Genomic DNA, 20,020 nt, shown 5'->3' on the forward strand with positions numbered 1-20,020 from the left:
ACTATTTATGTGAATATGTGATTACTGTTCATACAGAATAGAGAGAGAGAGAGAGGAAGAGAGGCATTTGTAATGCAAATGAACATCTGGCCAATGTAGGTTGCTTATTTGCATTTCAAAGAGGTGCAAAAAAAACCCTTTAAGGCTGCATTCTTGGGCAATTTACCTGGGGATCAAGCCCTGCCGAATTTAGTAGATTTCACTTCTAAGTAAACACACAGAGAATTGAGCATGCCCAGCTCCTGGAAGTTCATCCTACGAGCATTTCAGTGGAAGTGTCCTGTTGAACTGAGTGTGCAAGTTTTCGAATGGTGCTGCAACCTTATTGGCATGTGAGCAGCAGGCAGGCATCCCATACATCAGGGGTCGGACCAGTATTATCAGAGCTTTCCAAGCGATAATGTGACAAAGACGGCAGTTTGGGGCAAATTACAGTGGAAGGTCTTGGTTATAGGCAGGTGACTTTGTTATAAAGGGCTAATTGGCCCTTGCCAACGAGATGGGAGAACAGTTGAAAGTCCCTCTGAGACAGTTTGTAGTTTGCAACTGGGTGTCAGGCGACAGTTTCGCAGCATATTCATCTGCCTCCTTTGCCTGCCACAGCTGGGGGAAAAGATGTGACAGCTGGCCAAACTGCATGGAGAATTCCAATCAGAAAACAAATGGTTGTTTGCAAGAGGCCACCCTTGGGATTGTTGAGCCAAAGGCAGAAATAATGGAGTCGCATCTGGTGTTAATTAAACAAAAGGACTGCCGAGGCCAAAGATTAAGAAATTATGAGTTAACTCCCCTTCCTCTTGAAAAGTATGAGTTTTGGATTGTAATAATGAAATTTAATATGCATGCTGAAGGTCCCCTCTCCACCCTTTTTCATTTTCATTCTAGACCCTTATTCATGCATGCAATCATGCAAGTGAAGCTTCTGTTTTGAATGAAAGCTGCAATTTAGCGGTGACATTTCAACATGGTAAGTACAGCTAAGATTGCTATTGTCAAACCCCCTCTGTGTGGAATTTATGCTAGATTATGTTCCCCATTCCAGTCCTACATATATTTATTTGAAAGGAAGTTCCATTGGTTTCACTACTTCTAAGTACAGTGGTACCTCGGGTTACATACGCTTCAGGTTACATACACTTCAGGTTACAGACTCCACTAACCCAGAAATAAAGCTAAAGTGGTGCTTCAGGTTAAGAACAGTTTCAGGTTAAGTACGGACCTCCGGAATGAATTAAGTACTTAACCTGAGGTACCACTGTAAACAGGTTGTGGACTAGCGCAGAAGCTAGACAATGTGGCACCAATTTGATAGCTGGCAAGTCACTATAATTTAAGGCAGCCAGGAGACAAGGCTGCTGCATCATTCTTTAAATGGTTGTATAGAAGAGGGAATTTTGCATGATAAGCTACACCTCTTCTACCCTCTTCCCCCTCCCTGATCATTCTATTTCTATGCCTTCTTACCCCTGCAAAACCAACTTTCATTCTGATCCACTATAGACCTGAGGGTCCAAAAGGGGTTCGAAACAGCCTAGGAGTGGAAAAGAACTTCACAAGGTATAGTGCAAAATTTTAATTAGGAGCTATGAGCCTCTGCAATAAAGGAAATGGGCATGTACAGAGTCTATATCCCTTGCCAATGTGGTATTTCTGTATTTAATAACATGATTGCGCAATACAACAGCATTCCTTTATCTTTCTTTCTTTTTTAATTTTTTGATTCCTAGTAACAGTGATTATGATAAACATTGGCTATATAATATTTATTGAGTTCATTTCATTTATATTTATATTTAATATAATCTCCTGGATGAGTCTTAACTCATGGCGTACTGTGGAAATGAGTTAACCCCTTTTTTGCACAGATCCAAATAAAGTAAAATCTACCATAAGATGATAAATCAAATACACATGAAACGCACATGAGCTCTTTGCAGTGGAGCCTGTTCTCTATGAACCAGTGACTGCATTTTAAATTCAGCATGCCATACAATCCTATTCCCGTCTACTCAAAAAAAATGTCATTGAATTCAGTGGGACAGACTCCTGGATAAGTGTACACAGGATTACAGCCTAAATGTTCCCAAGCACAGAATTTCCTCCGGAAAGTAGCATAAGTCAACAGTCAAGACAAATTCTGACCAGCCTTATGCTTCAGGGACTAGGCAAAGAAATGCACAGCGGTACCTCGGGTTACATACGCTTCAGGTTACAGACACTTCAGGTTACAGACTCCGCTAACCCAGAAATAGTACCTCAGGTTAAGAACTTTGCTTCACAAGGAGAAAAGAAATCGTGCTCCGGCGGCGTGGCCACAGCGGGAGGCCCCATTAGCTAAAGTGGTGCTTCAGGTTAAGAACAGTTTCAGGTTAAGAACAGACCTCCAGAATGAATTAAGTACTTAACCCGAGTTACCACTGTATTCTCTTTTCAGCTGAAATAATCGTATCAGTTCCTTGTTCCATTTTTTCTATCAGTGCAGAAAACTGTGTAATCATACCTCCCTCCTTTTTAAAAGAAAACATTTGCATTTAAAAATAAAGGATTGTATTATTATAAAGGAAAAACTAACCTCTCAAAAGAGCCAAAAGGACTCATTCCATTAAGCTGGCATCAATGTGGTCAGTCTTGAGCTACGATGCTGGGGAAACTGAGAGCCTCACAACTCACCAGAGCACAAAAAGCAATTTACCAGGTCCACACCCAAAGCTCAGGAATGCATTGAAGGCCAAACACCTCCTGAGTGCCTTCAGTAACTCAGCTTCCTTATTAATTTCTGAGGTAGTTAGGATTCTGAGCAGGCATTTAGAAGCATCTCCTGGGTGAATTTCATAGCTCATTCTGCCAAAAAAGTGACTGTCTCCCTCCAGCCCCTCCATTCAATCCCCAGCAGAACTCCTATACGTTTTACGAGTTTCATACCCTCCATGTGTCCTAATTTTCCAGAAGCCACCCCAGCTTCTGGTTTGATTTTGGAATGTCCCTATTTCCCCTGCCAGTGCTGCCGCTGCCAAGCTCAGGGAGGAGAATGAGCTGGCGCTGGTCCCAAGCAGCAGTGGCAAGCAGGGTCAGATTTAGGTTTGATGAGGCCCTGAGCTACTGAAGGTAATGGGGCCCTTTATATGTTCAGCTGTCCTTTGTCAACAACAAATTGTCATTGTTTTATGTGTTGAATATATGCTATATGGTACTTTATGGACCTAATAGGTATCTAAAGCCATTTGCACGTGCAGAATGTAGGTACCCTATATATAGAAATAAGCAAACTAGTGATATTTTAGGGAGCAGGCAAGCAGGCAGGGCCCATTACAGTCATACCTCGGGTTGAATACGCTTCGAGTTGAGCGCGTTCGAGTTGTGCTCCTCGGCAACCCGGAAGTAACGGAGTGCGTTACTTCCGGGTTTTGCCGCTTGTGCATGCGCATACGCTCAAAATGATGTCACGCGCATGCGCAGAAGCGGCGAAAAGTGCTGCGTGCGTGCGCAGACATGCCGTCGCTAGTTACATTTACCTCTAGATGCAAACAGGGCTCTGGAACGGATCCCGTTCGTATCTAGAGGTACCACTGTACTTACATCATAGTAGCCTACACAACACAAAACACTGCTGCTGTATGTAGGTTTTATTTTATTTGTTTTTTAGCTTGTATTTTGGAAATGTACATCCAATGTTTTTCCTTTAATTTTTTTGGGGGCCCCCAAGAGAGTGGGGCCCTAAGCTATAGCTTGTTTAGCTTATACGTAAATTCAGCACTGGTGGCAAGGCAGCATCCGGTTGCCTCTCTATGGCTGCTGCTGCCAGTCTCCTCCCTTGGATAACTCACAATGGCCGCGGGAGAGTGAGCAAGGAGAGGCTGGCATGGAAGGAAACAACAAGGACTTTGAAGTGCAATAGTTTCCAACTGGGAAAGAACCAAACCTGCATTCATTCATTTTGTTCCCTTTAGGAGCACTACTCAAGTTGATCTGCTATAAACTGCAGCAGCTGGACCCTTGGCACAGAGCCACTATATATATTCTCTCTCTCTCCCCACCCCACCCCGCCAAAAAGCCAGTATTGTTATAATTTCATTTTCTATCTGCAAGTCAAGAAACGACTGCAATAAAACAAACATCTTCCTCTTTTACCATCCTTCTGCTTTATTCTAAAATGACGGTAAGAAGCAAATATTTGTAATTAAGTTAAGGCATGCAAATTAATAAATATGGTTAGCCGAAGCTTGAGTAAAGCTCAGGGAAGTATGTGTCTCTTGCTATATAATTAGAGTCTTGTGAAATGCATCATCATCTCGCATATGCCATCAACAAGCTGGCTTTTTCCTCTGTGTTATCTTTTTAGCAGCTCTTTCCCCGTCCCTTTTTCATTATATGTACAGCTCAGTTGTGAATCTCCATCCTGGATTAATGAGTGGCAAAATAGTTCATTGCAGCCTGTTCTAATCTAATGTCATTACTTCAGCTTTAGAAGAGCACTGATGTGACTGAAAGCTGATAGCTACTGTTTTTCAATGACCAGCATGCTTGCCTACCTAGGCAAAAGTATTGCAGGGTGTTCAAATTACAGAGAGAGGGAGCAAAGGGGTCCTGGCTTGCTTATCATTTGTACTAGCCCCTAAGAGAAACCACTGTTTTAGAAGGCTATGCAGAGGTGAAACTAGGCTTTCTTTCACAAATACTCAGTTCTCCCCCCCCCCCCATGTTTGCATACACATACACATGCTCACACACCTGAACACAGTTGTTTTTAAAGGGCACAAAGAGTAGGCAATATATTATCTAAATACAAAGTTGTACTTTCTAATACATTTTTTGGGGGGTCCCTTGCATTTTCTTTCAGCCCCCTTCCTCTTAGGCAGGCAGGCAGGCATGGTAATATGTACCAAACCAACCACCCTCCCCCCATAGAAAAGCAGTAAAGAGCATGCCAACTTGCCAAGTTCCTCTGAGCCTTTTACTCCAAGAGCACATTTTTTGTAGCATGGTTGATCTGGAGAGACCAAGTGGCCTGACACAGAATCAGGCAGTTTCATGTGTAGCTGCGTGTCCCCCCCCCCCATTTTCATATTGCTAAGGAAAGGCAGCCCCCCCACTTCTCCCCACAGCTCCGTGCTCCGCATGTCAAGCCCTTCCCACAGGAAAGGGTCTCCTCAGTGCTAAGATATAAATATAAGAATGGAAACCGAGAATGATCCGGCACATATCAGAATGTAAGTCACATTGAACTCAGTGGGACTTACTTCTGAATAAAAATGCTTATAATTGCAGCATAAGACTTCACCCAGTTAAGGAGGTCTGATCTTTCCATCAACGTCAACTAGTCCAACCCCCTTCAATGCAGGAATTTTTCACCCAACATAGGGCTTGAACTCACGACCCTGAGATTAAGAGTCTTATGCTCTACTGACTGAGCTATAAAAGGATTAGACAAATTCATGGCAGGTTATTGATGGCTACTAGCCACAATGGCTATGTTCTCCCACAACCATTGGAAGCAATTTTCCTCTGCTGCTGCATTCAGGTCCTGCCTGTAGCCATTAGCATCTGGCTAGTCATTCAGAGACTAGGATGCTGGAATAGATAGGACTGACGCAGCAGGGCTATTTTATATTTTTAAGACATTAAAAATGGTAACAGGACATAAACGAGGACTTATTACTCCTGCCCAGCCACACAGATGGGAAAGGAGTGCAATTGTGTAGGGTTAGGGCCAAGGCACTTGGCAAATTGTAGCACCAGCCAGCTGTGCGGCGGCTGGAGGAATGGATTGGAGCGAGTCTGCAGAAAACTGGGGGACCTTCACCCACAACCGACTAGGGAATCAGAAGCTGTGTGGGAGATGAGGCTGCGACATGGCTTACGAGAGGGCGGCAGTCCACCCAGAGGCAGTGAACTCACCTTAGGTAGCAGTCAAATATCTTAAAGGCTCTTGAGAACAGTGTGAATAGCAACAGAGCAGGGAGAGCTGCTCCACCTGTAGCCCAAACAGTAAAATGGCTGACAGGCTAGGAGCCTCAGTGGACCCCCCTGGAGGCTTCACGTGGGGCAAAAGTACTGGCTAGCCCCCCGCCCCCCCAGTTACGGCTCTGAGGCTTTGGATGGGTGACTTTGCTAAACCAAAAGGCGTAGGGGACTAGTTGGGAGTTGGCTTATGGGTTTCATTTAGGGCTCCTTATGCCCCACCCCGGAATCTGATCACTGGCATTACGTCTATGAGCAATGCATACAATTTGTTCTCAGACAGATTAATAAATTGTAAACTAGATTTTGGATCGTTGCAATCCACGTGTCTCTTTGGAAGCCAGTTGCGTTATACTTAATCCTTTGTTCACTGATGACACCTGGGCTTTTTCTGGGCGGAAAAAGATAGGATGTGAATTTCCCCAGACTTTGGAGCCTTGTCACTGGCATCATTCTAACGAACGAAAGGCATCCACTTATATGGGTTGTTTTCAAGGAAAACAGTCATTTTTAGTCATTGTATCTTTGGCTTCCAGGAACAGTTACCAGGTTGCAACATGGAATAAAAAAACAACCCTTTACATTTAAAACGGCTGCTGAATTGAGAGAATTGGGAGCTGAAGCTTCTGCTGTCTATTCTACCCATGGTCCTGTCATTCCTTTCCCCCCTGCGGTAATGAGAGGGATGCCTCACTGGTAACATGTCACAGTTGACAGGTCAATGAAGGCAGAAGAAGGCCTGGTTGCCCCTTCCCCTCATTCAGCAGCAGTTTTAGAGGCAATGGGGTGGAGGAATCTCTGGGTTGAAACCAGGGTTCCCTGGTCCCAGGACTATCCATTTCAGAGGATTAATTTTAGCTGGCCTGTCCTCGTGTCGTCAGGCTCAATGTCTAAAGAGGCCTAAAGAGAACTGTTGAAAGCATTACGGGACACACCCAAAGTCCTATTTCACAATAACATTACTTATTTTATTTTTTTTAAAAACCAAGTTATCAGTTTTTAAACAGGTGGAAGAAACTCAACACCAATGACTGATTAATGAAATATCGTATTTTTCACTCTATAAGACGCACACGACCATAAGATTCACCTAGCTTTTAGAGGAGGAAAACAAGAAAAACAATATTCTGAATCAAATGTTGTTGAAGAGGATTTGCGTTGCTTTTGCTGAAGCCAGAACATCAAGAGGGATCGCTGCACAGTGAAAGCAGCAATCCCTCTTGCTGTTCTGGCTTCAGCGATAGCTGCGCAGCCTGCATTCGCTCCCTAAGACGCATACACATTTCCCCTTGCTTTTTAGGAGGGAAAATGTGCGTCTTATAGAGTGAAAAATACGGCAATCACTCTCTTTTCACATTTTCTTTTTGTAAGCAGTATCAAGAAATCGAGGTGCACATTAAATACCTCAGAACCAGAAATTCCTCCTCAGCCTTTTAGGGTGTTAAGTCTGAACTCTTCAGCTTGGTTTAGTGCAGTGGTCCTACTAAAGCTATTTCACACCATAAAGGACTATCTCATTTCCAAACGTAATCTTCACACACTCTCTCTCTCCATCCTCATTTTTCCAGTCTTGTCAAATAACAAATAAGAGCACAAATGAATGAAGAGTATTAGCCTTTTATTTCAGCTCCTCCTTTATGAATCATTGGCGGCTTGAGTGACTCATAAGGCAGAACTTTCAATTTCAATGAGAGAGAGGGGTAAAAGTGTCTTACTTGTTGGATGGTACATTGTCTTGTGGGCATTGTTAATGCTAGTGATTTATCTCCCCCCCCCCCCGCTTTGTCTGACACATGCATGTCTTAAATTGAGTCTTTAATCTTTATTATTCTTGCTCTAGTGGTTTTAAGAATTTAAAATCAGCACTGATCTAGAAGAATGAGTAGTTCTTGTGTTGCCCTGCTCTTAGTCAGCTAACCTTTATGCTGAGGTATATGAAGGTATGTAGCAGGATAAGCTGGTTCTGCAGGAGTTAAGGGACTTTCAGCACACAGCAAAATATATCCTATTGCTTGATAGTAAGTCCCCTTGATTCCAGTGCAACTTAGGATGCTTACAGACAGTCACTATTTTCAGGTGGGATTCAATCATATACTACCAGCAAATTCACACTGCACAATAATAGCTGGTTGGGCGGTATTTTGTAACAAACCAACTTCCTCCAAATATTGAACATTTTACAATAAGGATATTGATGGGAAAATGGATTGGGAAGTATGGGAAAATGCTTGCTTCGATGAAACATCATCTAACCTCCATGCAAACAAATCAGAATAAATGCTCATTAAATAGCAAACATTTTCTAATCTCCCTGCAAACATCTCAGGCTGAATGCTCAATAAACAGGTCATCTAAATACACCTTCATTTCCGCGAAAGACTCACAGAGTTGGAAGAGACCCAAATGGATTGTCTAGTGCTATCTAATACAATAAGTCCTTGAGATCATGAACTCTATCCAGATTTTTGTTTAAAAGCTTCCAAGACAGGATACTTAACAAGCTTATGTCATTGCTGAACAGCTCTTACAGCTGGGCGGTACTCAACCTTTAGTTCAGCTTTGTCCCTGAAAATTAAATCCAGTTGCCCAATTCAACATGGAGCTCTGCGCCCGATTAAGCCCATGTACATATCCCTTCACACAGGAGGTGTGAACTGGTGGCCACTGGTCTAGACCGGACCAAGCAAGCCTTCCTGCCCAGCCAGCCAGTCTATCACCTTCTCCTGGGCCCCACCTCCTTCTCAATCCTAGCTGGCTTCCAAATTCCAGAGATACTTACAAGCCACATAAAGCCACTCAGTGGAGGTGGCAATCCAGAAGACAGGCAATGTATGTGCAACACCTATCTTCTATCTTCCTCTATCACTTTTCCTCCCCCACGTTGTCTTTGGAAGTGCTCACTCATGGGGGTGGGAAATCTGCTATCCACCCTCGACCGACATGAAGAGATCAAATGAGGGCAGTGGGGGCATAGTGACCCACACCACAATGAGCACTCCCAAAGATGAATAAACTAAATGGTGTGGAAGAGGAACTCCCAAAGACAAACAGTCCTCTCTGAAGAGTACAGTGTCTAATCGTATGCATATTGTTTTCTTAGTGCTCCCAGCGTCTTCCTTACAAGCAACACTAAAAAAGAATGAATGTGGATTTACCTGAACAGGTGTGCTGTATGGGAATTCTATTTTCTCATGGTTCTGGGTCGTCACAGAGGGGTTGCTGGAGCTGATGAGCACAGGAGAGCTGATGTCTAGAGTCTGCCGCCCCATGGGTGAATGGACCATCCTGTTGAGCGTATTTAAGGCTGTTGTGATAGAAAACTGCTTCACACTTTTCCTTCTAGATTCGGAGAAAGTGGGTGACTCTGTGCCCTTTGTTCTGGGCAAGGATTTTCGCAAAGGTGAACCATATTTCAGCTGGGAGGACTGGTGACTTTTGCTTGTCTGAAGAAGTTGCCGTGCTGTTGTATTTGGCTATAAGAAGGGGGGAAATAGGGAGATGAGATTTTGCTGTTGTAGGAGCCCAAGAATTCAAAGCCACCCCAACCAACAACTCCAGGAAATGCTTGCTTTGGAGTCTTTGTCTACATGCTAATGACATGTGAAGGCCGTGTGTGTGTGTGTGTCTGTGTAGGGTTTGACTTGGAAATGCTCTGCGATTGTGATTGCATTGTGATTGTGATGTGCCATGTTCTACTCCAATCTATTTTTTCAAATACTTTGCAGGATGCAGTGAACTCTGGACACAGGGCTGAGCATTCACAATATCTTGCCAAAATCCCTGAAAAGCCAGGCTGTGAGCATTTCCCCACAGAACTAATGCATATACAAATGAACTCAGTCTCAGCTTAGTCTAGAGTTGGGCCTGATTTCTATGGCTTAGGTAAAAATAACACCGAGAAGCAGTTATTAGGCTTCAACAGGTATCTGGATACCTGAAAGGCCATCTCACCCCATATATACCTAGTCAATCACTATGCTCTGCAGGTGAATACCATACTATGAATAGGTCCAATCCACACAATATTGGAATTGGGTCTTTAGTGTTGTGGCACCTGCCTCATGGAATTTCCTCCCCTTAAAACACAATCTGTGTTGTCTTTTCAGCACCCACTTCCTCTACCAGCAATACATTTAAGTTGCGATATTTCACTGGAATTGTTTTAAAGTTCTTTTTTTATCACATTATTTTTCCTACCCTGGACTCCTTTGGGAGGAAAATAAATTAAATAAATAAACAAACAGGGGTGGGTTTTTTGGATGTAAATGGGACTGTGCACCCCAAGCTGAAGAAAACAGCTATTACATGGGACCAGTTGCCCTTGACAACAGCTAGACTCAGCCCTCATTTGAAAACAGCCCTCTATTTCTATCATAGTAGTTAATCTTTACATCCAAATCGCTTAGCTGCCTGCTGTGTACCATTATAACGATAAGATATTCATCCAGTTGGCATTTGACACAGACTTGTAGTCTTGAGATCTAATATTATCTACCAACTATCCTGTGGCAGGAATGCATTTCATTCTGCAGTCTTATTTGACATTCTCGAGTGTGTTTACATAGGAAGTTTCCTGTTTGGCATGTGGCAGAGCTGGAACACTTCAGGCAAGAACTTTGTATGCAGTCTATGCTAAAAAGGTAGGTAAATGTTACTTATGGATTATGGATGGTTAGCTCTGTCAATTTTGGTTTCTCTCAATTTTTCAGTTTTCCAACCTTAGGTTTGTTTTGTCCACATTAAGAAAACAACAACATTTTATTAAAGTTTTAAATGATGAACACAATGCCAATACCAAGAGAATATAGAGCAGAGGTCAGCAACCTTTTTCAGCCGTGGGCAGGTCCACCATCCCTCAGACCATGTGGTGGGCCGGACTATATTTTGAAGAAAATAATGAACAAATTCCTATGCCCCACAAATAACCCAGAGATGCATTTTAAATAAAAGCACACATTCTACTCATGTAAAAACACACTGATTCCTGGACTGTCCGTGGGCCGGATTGAGAAGGCAGTTGGGCCGCCTCCGGCCCCCGGCCCTTAGGTTGCCTACCCCTGATATAGAGTATCTCCTTCCCTGCTAGCATAAGTGGACATTCCCATTTCTTTCTTTCTTTCCTTCTTCTTCTTCTTCTTCTTCTTCTTCTTCTTCTTTGGTGGTCTCCAACCTGGTGCCCTCCATGTGTTTGGACTACAACTCCCATCAACCCCACGCAGAAAGCTTCTTTGGGCATAATGTAAAACAAAACTGGCAGGTGTGTGTGTGTAGGGATAGGGTAGGAAGATGATACTGTTAGAAAACACAGTGGTATTTGTTACTGTCTTTACGGTGAAATGATGCAGACTCTTGTGGCACTTTCAATACCTATTGTGCCATAAGCGTTCATAACTAGGACCCACTTAATCAGATGCAGTAGTGTAATTCTCAGTTGGTTCTAGGGGTTCACTCCTCTGAATTCCAGTTTGCAACACTTACAGTTTGCTGTAGTCAAAATAAAAAAAATCCTTCCAGTAGCACCTTTAAGACCAACTAAGTTAGTTCTTGGTATGAGCTTTCGTGTGCAAGCACACTTCTTCAGATAGTCAAAATAAAAAATATCCTTCCAGTAGCACCTTTAAGACCAACTAAGTTAGTTCTTGGTATGAGCTTTCGTGTGCAAGCACACTTCTTCAGATACGTATCTGAAGAAGTGTGCTTGCACACGAAAGCTCATACCAAGAACTAACTTAGTTGGTCTTAAAGGTGCTACTGGAAGGATTTTTTTTATTTTGACTATGGCAGACCAACACGGCTACCTATCTGCAGTTTGCTGTAGCTTTCACTTCCTGTTTTGCGTCTTTCCCCACCCCAGCTACTGATGCATATGTGGGTATTGGTAAGCCACTGCAAAAAGGAGGAGGAGGGGGAGGAGGAAGGGGGGCAGGCAGGCAGGCAGGCAGGCAGGAAGGAAGGAAGGAAAGATCTTTACATATGACTCCACCAATATTTGGTGTGTTTGTTTGTTTGTTTGTTTGGCTGGTGTGTGTATGGACTCCACAGCCCAACCCGTGAAAATAATATTGATGCCACTGATCTCATTAAGATCGAATATTTGCTATATTATGACCCCCAATATGTAAACAGCCTGTATGCATTGGTCACACACTACACAGAATCTTGATGCAACCATATGCCTGGGCTCATCAGTATTGGTCTCTCTACTACCTTCCACCCTCCCCGCCCCCCAGTATTTATCAATATGCACATGTGTAGTGTTATTGGAGAAAAGATGTGACTGAACTCAAAGAAGTGGCAGCATTCCTTACTAATTCTATACAAAATTGGGAAATAGTCCACGTAGTTCACTGCCACCATCCCTCAGCTGCCTTGAGAGCACAGGACAGATGCTTTTTTTTATTTATTTAAGGTTGCTCCCTCCGACTAGTCCTAACTCTCCAGTCAGCTGAGCCTCCGTCAGCCCTGTCCCCTGTTTATTCCCTTCCCTCTTCCAATGAATGGATGTGTCAGAACTGCCTCAAGAAGCCTGGCTTGCTTTTACTGGAAGCCTCTCTTCTCCCTGTGCTGGCCCTGCAAAGCCATTGTCTGTTAGATCTCATAAAGATAATCTCCGAGAACATGTAGTACATGTACAGGCATTGATAGCTATTGCCCTGAGTAGCTTCAGAACATTGTCCTTACCTCCACAAACAAGATGGGGAAAATTCCAGTTCTGTCGCCTAACTTGCCCTCTGCCCAGTTCTCATCCACCCTGCTGATGACAGTAATTATATCACCCTGAAAAGCAATAGTAATAGCATCAGTATTAATAATAATAATAGCAACAACAGACAGTTGTCAACATACTTCTCTGTGCTTGATAGATAACGAATGGGTTTGTCTCTTGTACCACAATGAGAGATGAATCATGCTAGCCTTGGCCTTTATATCATTAAAATATGAAATAATGCATCATTTAATGATAATTGCAAAGTCAAGAAGGCACTCCCCAGTGTGGCTTATTAAATCTCACCTATTTGTTTTTCAAGGTGGTATACAACCTTTTTTATAACAAAAAAATTCCTTCCAGTAGCACCTTAAAGACCAACTAAGTTAGTTCTTGGTATGAGCTTTCGTGTGCAAGCACACTTCTTCAGATACACTGAAACAGAAGTTGCCAGATCCTTCTATATAGAAGGATCTATATAGGATCTATATCCTTCAGGATCTATATCCTTCACTATATAGAAGGATCTGGCAACTTCTGTTTCAGTGTATCTGAAGAAGTGTGCTTGCACACGAAAGCTCATACCAAGAACTAACTTAGTTGGTCTTTAAGGTGCTACTGGAAGGAATTTTTTTGTTTTGACTATGGCAGACCAACACGGCTACCTATCTGTAACCTTTTTTATGTTAAAAAAATATATCAATAATAAGGCAGCAAATAAAAGCATAACTATTATTTATTATTTCGTCCCTCCAGTTTGGAGACCAATATTATCCTAGGAGGAGCAGTTAGCTCTGGAGATTAGCAGTGGGCTGGCTCTGGTATGTGAGTCCTGACAGGTCACCAACAATGTCAACCCTTGCCCTAGATTGCCCTGGAATGCCTTCTAGACTATTGCTCGAAGCAGCTCACAATAACAATGTGTAGAACAGTAGTTTTAAAAACAAGATGAGTAACGTCCCCCCTCCACATGGTTACTCATATGATTCCAATTCAAAGTGATGGTTTTGACCTTTAAAGCTCTTTACAGCTCAGGAACTCCTGATTTGCACCTACCCAGACCCTTAGAACGTCATTGGAGAACCTTCTCCAGGTCCCTCCTCTGAGGGAAGTTCTGACGGTGATGACAAGGGAAAGGGGCGTTTCAGTTGCTGCTCCTCATCTGTGGAATGCTCTCCCCAGTGAAGTGCACCCAACACCCTCACAGATATCCGTTCAGCATCAGGGAGAGACCTATATTTCTCTCTTTCAGGCACAGCAAGTGGTGGGGGCTGAGGGGTCTTCGCGCCCCCCCCATTTTCCAAGGAGGGGGCTGGGCTCTCCCCAAATCCTGTGGCCCTGCTCTGCCTCCTCCTCCCCACCAACGTCACACGGGGAGGAGGAGGCCGAGCACGGAGCTCAGATCTGTGCCCCCCATTCCCCACCTGGTTCATGAGCGCTCGCATGCTAGGTGGGGGCAAGACCCATCACATGATGTGTCATGTGACACACCATGTGATGCGTCCCTGCAATGTGGGGGGGCAAATCTGCGCCCTCATCCCCTTTGATTGACAAAGCTGATTCTGTTCTATTGTTAGTGTGCTGCCCTTGCTTCCCATGGCTGTTCTGGGTGTGTGTTGCTTTTGGTATGTTGTATAAAAATGTTAGTGTTTTATATGAATTTAAATTTTGGTATAATGTATTTATGTTTATGCTTTTAAATGTAAGTCACTTGGGGACTTTTCAGGTAACATGCAACTAAATCATTTAAATAATAACAACAAACATCCCATCCAATCTCTCATTGACTCTGAAAGAGTACACGCCCTCTGGTAAAGATTTGTTTCATCAAGCTCTTTGATGGATGAAGAGAGAACCTGTAAGGTGGGCTTCTCTATGTATAGAGTTGCATATATTGGGTATCACAACCCAAAAGGCTCTGTATCTTATTGCCACACTTTAGAAAAGGATGAGACATTCGCAGCAGGACTTCTGGGATGAAATTAGAATAGGGGAGGGATGCACAGGAGGAAGTGACCTGTGTAAAATCTACCTCAGGCATAGGCAAACTCGGCCCTCCAGCTGTTTGGGGACTACAACTCCCATCATCCCTAGCTAACAGGACCAGTGGTCAGGGATAATGGGAACTGTAGTCCCAAAACATCTGGAGGGCCGAGTTTGCCTATGCCTGATCTACCTAGTGGATTATTTTTTTTTAAAAACCCCTCCTCCTTTGACTATTATGTCATGCCATAAACTGTGAAACTCCCATTACTTAAAAAAAATAATCATACAGGGCGGGGGCTCTCAGAAATCCATTAAGCGCAGGCCAAGGTGACAGGACGAAAGCTGGGTTCACAATGAATTCAAGGACCATAAAGAAGCCCAAATGGTCTTTAAATCAGAATACAATTCTGCCCAGGATGAGCACATTTGATGCTCAAATGATGGCAACAGGATGCTGATGGCAAACACATTAAATGGATTTTGTGGACTCTATATATGCTTGAGTGAGGAAAGAACATCTGTCTCTACTGCTGTTTTGAAAGGGTGCTTGGAAGCCGGGTTAAGCACAACCACAGCCAAGAAGTAACCCTGACTCATGTAACTTCACAGAACCTTATATTTCTTGGACCCCTCGTAGGAAGGCCAGTCTTAAGCACAGCACTTGAAAACTTGAAAATTATGAATTGCACCTTGCTACAATTCACTCGGCTTGCTTAAGCATGGCAAGAGATAATAAGGGCACAGCCTTTTTTGTGCCGGAAGTTTTCAAAATGGAGAAGCAAGAGTTGAACATCCCCTCCTTGTAAGTTGCAAAGTTGATCTCACGTTGCCAGCCACGGGTCTGTTAATAAATTCTTCTCCCCTTGCTGAAATGTGAAACAGTAAATCCCAGCATTCTAACCATGCCACAGAGGTGGAGATGAGCTCTGTCTCCAGCAGCAAATAAACAGAATGAGTAACCACCGAAACAAAAGACAAATAAAGGAAGAAGAAAAAATAGCAAAAGGAACAAATCACAGCACATCCAGATGGCATGAAATGGAGACAATGTCTGCAGCTAGCAAAAGAAATTGTCCCTTTTCTGTGTCCCCTGTGTTGTTGTCAGTGATGTGGAAAGCCACTTTTAAAAGTGTTGATTCTGTCGAAATGAGCAGCAGCAGATGCTGCAGTGAAAACTGGCGCTCACAGCTGGTTCCTCCTCATCCCAGGCTGTGATAACAACTGGCTGTTCGATATCTGAGCCATCCTCCTGCAGCTCCCCTTCAAGCTACCCCTAATCTCAGGGCTGTGTGGGAAAGATCCTTAAAGTGTAACTCGGCCTCATCATTCAATTTCCCACAGCATGGCCATAGACTCGAAATGTGAAGCTTGTTCTGTGTTATACTGTGAGCCAGTTGCTCCTTTACACACTACAAAGTGTTCCTCTTCTCATCCTCAGATGCTGAGGGGCATATGCTTAGGAAAAACTAATGGCAGTCCTATTAATCATACTTTCTGCTTTCCACCAAAGCATGGTGGGCTGCTCTGAAATACTGGTTAAAGATTTCCGAATTTGGCCTGGGGAAGGGATTACTTTTACATTTAACCAGGGAGGAGTCTATCAGCTCATGGTTGAAAACTATGGCCCAAAAAGTCTCCTCGATTGGAGTTTCATCATCCTTTTTACATCATCTGGGTTATGATATTGCCTTAAATCCTTGAGGCAGAGGTTATGGGATATTGCATCTTCACTCTCAATCCATGCAACTTGCGAACCGTTTGTGTCTGGAATTCAATATGGGCATGATTTTCAATTACCCTTGTATCTTATGAATCTGTCAGTACCCTATTATTGTTGACTGTTTGCCAAAGCCAGATTAAATATACTTCCATCTGAAGTTCTAAACGGCAGACTGACCGGCATACCCTATCAGAATAGACTCTGTTTATGTTCTTAGGCTGTCGGTTGTAAGAAGCATATCTTTCTACACTGTGGGGTGTATAAACAAACCAGGAATCAATTAATTAAACCCTTATTTGTTAATTAACCTGGAAACTCTGAAACTTTCCATGTCAAGTATCTTCTCAAAGGTAAGTCAAATGATATTGCCCTGGCTGTGGCAAAATTTCTCTCGTAGGTAATAAGAAATAGAAATCTGCATTTTCTTCATAAAACCTAGTGACTGCCTTGGTATCTTTCCCTTGTATCTCTGCTGCATTTTGTTTTCGAAACTGTTTTTGTGGGTGTTTGGACCACAGTAAAGAATGTTTGATACAAACAGTGGGGCAAATGGAAAATATTCAGAGTGCTTAGAGGATGAAATGACCAAGGTACATAGCCATCATGTCTCTCCTTGCTCAATCCTGAACTGTTTTGTTTTATAACAGCATTGGGTTAATTGAGTCGTCATTATCAATTTTATATAGCACTGAAATTGTAAAGGTGTTTTGGGAAACCACCAAAGAGGAATTCAAACAAATAGCCAGCACGTGTAGACACAAAGTCAGAAAAGCTAAAGCACAGAATGAACTCAGGCTTGCTAGAGAGGTTAAAAGCAACAAAAAAGGCTTTTATGGGTATGTCCGTAGCAAAAGGAAGAACAAAGAAACAGTGGGGTCACTCAGAGGAGAAGATGGTGAAATGCAAACAGGGGACACAGAAAGGGCTGAACTCCTCAATGCCTTCTTTGCCTCAGTCTTCTCCGATAAAGAAAACAATGCCCGACCTGAAGAATTTGGAGCAAATGATTCAGCAGAGGAAACACAGCCCAGAATAACTAAGGAGATAGTACAAGAATACTTGGCTAGTTTAGATGTATTCAAGTCTCCAGGGCCAGATGAACTGCATCCAAGAGTATTAAAAGAACTGGCAGATGTGATCTCAGAACCACTGGCAGTCATCTTTGAGAATTCCTGGAGAACAGGCGAAGTCCCGGCAGACTGGAGGAGGGCAAATGTTGTCCCTATTTTCAAAAAGGGGAAAAGAGAGGACCCAAATAATTACCGCCCAGTCAGTCTGACATCAATACCAGGGAAGATTCTGGAGCAGATCATTAAGCAAACAGTCTGTGAGCACCTAGAAAGGAATGCTGTGATCACCAATAGTCAGCATGGATTTCTGAAAAATAAGTCATGTCAGACTAACCTGATCTCGTTTTTTGACAGAATTACAAGCCTGGTAGATGAAGGGAACGCAGTGGATGTAGCCTACCTTGATTTCAGCAAGGCATGTGACAAGGTGCCCCATGATATTCTTGTAAAGAAGCTGGTAAAATGCGGTCTTGACTATGCTACCACTCAGTGGATTTGTAACTGGCTGACTGACCGAACCCAAAGGGTGCTCATCAATGGTTCAACATCTTTATCAGCGACTTGGATGATGGACTCAAGGGCATCCTGATCAAATTTGCAGATGACACCAAACTGGGAGGGGTGGCTAACACCCCAGAGGACAGGATCACACTTCAAAACGACCTTGACAGATTAGAGAACTGGGCCAAAACAAACAAGATGAATTTTAACAGGGAGAAATGTAAAGTATTGCACTTGGGCAAAAAAAATGAGAGGCACAAATACAAGATGGGTGACACCTGGCTTGAGAGCAGTACATGTGAAAAGGATCTAGGAGTCTTGGTTGACCACAAACTTGACATGAGCCAACAGTGTGACGCGGCAGCTAAAAAAGCCAATGCAATTCTGGGCCTCATCAATAGGAGTATAGCATCTAGATCAAGGGAAGTAATAGTGCCACTGTATTCTGCTCTGGTCAGACCTCACCTGGAGTACTGTGTCCAGTTCTGGGCACCACAGTTCAAGAAGGACACTGACAAACTGGAACGTGTCCAGAGGAGGGCAACCAAAATGGTCAAAGGCCTGGAAACGATGCCTTATGACGAATGGCTAAGGGAGCTGGGCATGTTTAGCCTGGAGAAGAGGAGGTTAAGGGGTGATATGATAGCCATGTTCAAGTATATAAAAGGATGTCACATAGAGGAGGGAGAAAGGTTGTTTTCTGCTGCTCCAGAGAAGCGGACACGGAGCAATGGATCCAAACTACAAGAAAGAAGATTCCACCTAAACATTAGGAAGAACTTCCTAACAGTAAGAGCTGTTCGACAGTGGAATTTGCTGCCAAAGAGTGTGGTGGAGTCTCCTTCTTTGGAGGTCTTTAAGCAGAGGCTTGACAACCATATGTCAGGAGTGCTCTGATGGTGTTTCCTGCTTGGCAGGGGGTTGGACTCGATGGCCCTTGTGGTCTCTTCCAACTCTATGATTCTATGATTCTAAGTGGTTTACAAGTATAAAACCAACTGTAATTACATGGAAAACTCTTTCTTCAGCACTGAAAGTTGTGGTCAATTGATAGTTATGTTACATGTCATGAAATGTGCCCAGAGGCAACCCAACATGCAGACTCACAGAACTGTGGGTCACAGGGTGCCGAATGAAGAAAATATGGAACAGTAAAGTGGTAGGAAGAAGGTGGGGAAAGTTGTGGTTATATTTGAATTGCTGGTGCTACAAGTATATGGGCATTTTGATACGAGCATTTTTCTAGAGAAGGTGGGCTTTGGAGCTGTGCTCACATCATTCAGTCATTATTTTACATCTTGGTCACTATACGACGCACAACAAAGACAGACCCAGTGGGCTTTTGTGTTGGACTGTTCCAGGAAGATTTTATAAATCAACCTTTCCGTTAGCCAAACACCAATCTTCGTTTTGTGGAAAGTTGATTGGGTTTTTTCTTTCCCATTAAATGTTCAGTGCTGGATTTTATAAGAAGTCTTCTTCAACTCCTCATAATCATTTATATTCATGATTAAAATAATGCAAAGCTTTTTCAATGAGGTGGCATTTTGCAAAAGATTGGTTGCAGCACAAAGCTTTGAGATCCTTAGATGAAAGTTTCTGTGGAGATGCCCAAATCTATCTGTTCTTGGGACATTCATGTATATCAGCATCCCTCAACCTAGTGCTCTCTAGATGTTTTGAACTGCATCAGCGGTCCCAGGCAGCAGTTAGAAATGATGGGAGTTGTAGTCCAAAACATCTGGAGAGCCCCAGAATGTTCACAGGGTGTATTATTTATTATAAAAAAATGGAAGATTTACTTAAACCATGGGCAGCAAACGTGTAACACAGATGCAGCAAGTGACAAAGGTACCTGAGATGTGTGGGGCACTAACTGAGGAGCAACAGTCTCTTCAGATACTGTCTCATGCTGCACTGATACCTGTTCTCCAGTTCAGCAGACTAGAGACACTATCTTAAGGCATCAGGGAAGGTTGTATTAAAATGGCACTATTTCAAATGGGATCGAACTTGTCTACACTTGCTAAAAAGGTTGATGATCACTGACTTATACCTTAGTCATCAAGACGGTTGTTG

General features: G+C 43.1%; 1 protein-coding gene across 4 annotated transcripts in view; it reads right to left on the reverse strand.

Annotated features, from left to right (window-relative positions):
- The window catches only part of SH3RF2 (SH3 domain containing ring finger 2), an 83,707-nt gene that overhangs the window by 27,892 nt on the left and 35,795 nt on the right, over positions 1-20,020 (reverse strand). For 3 of the 4 annotated variants that reach the window (XM_080997165.1, XM_080997163.1, XM_080997164.1), the window contains 2 exons: positions 12,640-12,735; positions 9,114-9,431 (listed from right to left, as the gene is read on the reverse strand). In XM_080997165.1, the coding sequence (XP_080853291.1) occupies positions 9,114-9,431; positions 12,640-12,735 (414 nt within the window). The remainder of the gene's footprint in view (positions 1-9,113; positions 9,432-12,639; positions 12,736-20,020) is intronic. The other variant, XM_080997166.1, reaches the window with a different exon arrangement.

Source organism: Podarcis pityusensis, assembly GCF_964106645.2.
Source record: "Podarcis pityusensis genome assembly, chromosome: 2".
NCBI lineage: Eukaryota > Metazoa > Chordata > Lepidosauria > Squamata > Lacertidae > Podarcis > Podarcis pityusensis.